This window comes from Hipposideros armiger, unplaced genomic scaffold (genome assembly GCF_001890085.2).
Source record: "Hipposideros armiger isolate ML-2016 unplaced genomic scaffold, ASM189008v1 scaffold_349, whole genome shotgun sequence".
Lineage (NCBI taxonomy): Eukaryota > Metazoa > Chordata > Mammalia > Chiroptera > Hipposideridae > Hipposideros > Hipposideros armiger.
In genome coordinates, this window is record NW_017731699.1 from 956,872 (window position 1) to 959,825 (window position 2,954).

At 62.6% G+C, this 2,954-nt stretch overlaps 1 protein-coding gene across 1 annotated transcript in view; it reads right to left on the reverse strand.

Annotated features, from left to right (window-relative positions):
• The window catches only part of ATP1A1 (ATPase Na+/K+ transporting subunit alpha 1), a 29,407-nt gene extending 26,987 nt beyond the window's left edge, over window positions 1–2,420 (reverse strand). The window contains exon 1 of the mRNA XM_019661461.1: window positions 2,096–2,420. Within this exon, the coding sequence (XP_019517006.1) occupies window positions 2,096–2,107 (12 nt within the window). The 5' untranslated portion in view covers window positions 2,108–2,420. The remainder of the gene's footprint in view (window positions 1–2,095) is intronic.
• Between the last annotated feature and the right edge of the window lie 534 nt (window positions 2,421–2,954).

Sequence of the window (2,954 nt, forward strand, 5' to 3'; positions counted from 1 at the left end):
CACACACACACACACACACACACACACACACACACACACAACACCCTTAACGTTCAAAGTATTAGTGTATCCGAGACACTTAACTACAATCCAGCACATAAGTGGCATATTATCCCGTGCTGAGCAGCTGTAATTCAATTTTGTGTGTGCTAGCCTCTAGACATTCTACCGGGATCCATAAGGCATCTTAGCTAAACCTCCACAACAAGGTACATTGCTGACTTTACCATTACTAGGTATGTGTGTGGTTATGAAAGAGACACACAGATGTATGGACGTAACTTAATTACTTAAACATCTCTCTGGTCCACTAATTCAACATCACAAATACCCCTGTTTCATGTGAAGAAGGACTTTAGAGTTCTGCATATAAGGCAATGTTAAGGAGTGAGTGAGTGTTCAGGCTGGGGAGACCACAGGCTGTTCCAGAATCAGGGACATCTGGTATGTCATTAACCAACCATTTGACCTTGAGCAAGTCACTTCACCTTCCTAGGCCTCGGGTAGTATCTATGATCTCTACACCCGCCCAAATCAGTCACGTCCAGCTCAAGAAATACACCTTTTTTTATTTGAGGGGGGCAGAGATACAGGAATGGGCTTAAAGAGCTTGTTTAGAGGGATGACCTAAGGTTTGACGGTGGCACAGACACAGGCCACCAACCCAGTTTCCATCGTGGGGAGTAACAGGCTGGCACTCAGCTCCTGGCCTTCACCTACTTGACCTGGGCCAGCCCTCCACATTTTGTGCTTTTGAAAGAGACAAGTTGTGCATTTCCCACTTTTCCCTATCAGGTCGTCCAAGCCTTTCAATTGTCTCCTTCAAAGCCCATTTAGAAGTCAGGACGCGTCCTCCCTATCCCCCCAATCATTTACTGCACAGTGAAGGGCCCTAGAATAGCCAAAGACCTACTAAGTGCAGGCCCAGTGCAAGCCCTGGAGATAAGGGAGGAGATTCTCTCCTACCTTAGGTATTCTCACGGCCTAGTCATCTTATCCCATGAATACGATACTGTTGGGGTTATTCTGTATAAACTTTTCTAAACTAGACTCTGGCCCCGTTGGGGTCCCGATTATCACAGCTCGAGTTACAGAAAGGTAGGAACGAGACGTGCTCTCTCCTCTCCTGGATTCCCCGGGTACTCCGGGAACCCCTCTTCCGCGGCTCCACACTCCCACCACCGCCTACTGTCCTCTGCCTCCAGTTCTTTTTTGGGTTTTATTGTAACCAGGGGCCCTCGTGGGCCAGCCTGTCTCCCTCCCAGGCTTCAAGCCTCCAAATAAATCTACACACCCGTCCCCACTGCAGCTGCCCCGGGCGCATCCTGAGTCTGTGGAAAGTGTCCTAGTAAAGCCCTCGGAAGTATACCTTAAAGGCCATCTTAAGGCGGGTGAAGACACACCCTTGCTGGCACCAGCCCGCACGACCGGCTCCGCCGTCAGGGGAAGCCAGTTTTTTTCCTCTGGGGGAGGGCGGCCGCCTCTGCGGGAAGCCGGCCGAGCCCCGGCGCCGCCAGGAGAAGGAGCCTCGTACCCCATGACCGCCCCCGCGACGGAAGCCCCTGCCGGCGCCCCGGGCCGCGGCGGGAACGGCAGCCGGGAGGAGCCCGGCTGCGCGCCCCAGGGGAAGGGGAGGAGCGCGCCTGGCCTCCGGGCACGGAGGGCGGAGGGAAAGAGGAAGGCGAGAGATGGGAGGTGAGGGCGGGCGGAGGGGAGGGGAGCGGGCTCGGGGATGCCGCCGGCCGCCGGCTCCTTCACGGGGCGGCCCAGCGCCCGCTCGCCCTCCTCCCCGCCCTGGGGCTCCGAGCGACGACTCCGGGAGCCCCGGGCCGCGGCGTGCTCGGACCCGGGGGCCCGCAGCCCCTCTCCCGGGTCCGCCCGCCGGCCCCCCAGCGCTCCCTTCCCCCGCCCGCCGGCCCCCATTGCTGCGCTCCGTCCATTTCCCAAGTGCGTCGTCTTTTAAGCCTCGCCGCCGTGCCAGCCCATGCCGCGCCGCTTCCTCCGCCGCCGCCTCCTGCTGGCTGCGGTCGCCCTGACTTCCTCCCCGGCCTCCGGGGCTGCCCGCGCCCCCGGCCCCAGCTCTCCCCACACTCACCCCTTTCCCCATGGTGGCGGTGGTTGGTGCCCGGCGCGGGGTCTCGCCGCTTGAGAATCAGAGAGAAAAGAAGAGAGCAGCTCGCGGCCAGCGGAGCGACGAGGGAGCTAGGGTTGTCGCGGGGCGGTCGGGGGGGAGGACGGCCGGCGGTCGGGCCGATGCCGCCGCTGCCGCCGCCGGGCTGCTACCGCTGCTGCTGCCACGTGTCCGCCTCCTCCCGCCGCTCCTCAGCGCCCCAGACCCCGCCGCAGCTCCAGCCCGCGCCTCCTCCTCACTTCCTAAAATATGCAACCTGCGTGCTGGCCCCGCCCACGCCCCGCACGTCACCGTTACCGGAGCAACCTGACACCCGCCGCCGGCCGGACCCCGCCCCTCCGCAAACCCCTCCCCCCAGACCCGGGGCGCGCCGGCTGCGGCTAGTCCCGACTCCCGGCAGGAGGGCGCCGGGCCCCGGGCGCGCGTGCCCTCGTCTCGGGAGGCCGCGGCCGAGCCGCTGCGGGGCGCACAGGCTGCCTGGGCGGCGGGGCCTTGGCGGCCATGGAGCTCCCGTGCCCCCCCCCGCGCCCTGCGTGACCGTTCTGTTTTGTAGGGCAGCGAAGGTCCGCAGTGGTTGCGGGTACGTTGACGGAACTGGGCTCCCGGAGTCTCCAGGGACCCGGGACAGAAAACTCGCGCGGAGGGGCCTTTCCAGTGTGTCAGGAAGTTCCTCTGGGACTGAGGGACGCGCCGAGGTGGGGGTGGGGGTCAGGTGTGACTGCAGCCAGCGCCCCTCTATGGGACTCTGCTTCCCTGCGTCGTCCTGGCCCGGAGCCCTCCCGAATGCCTCCTCAGGCCTGGGATCCCCGTTATCCACTTCCCG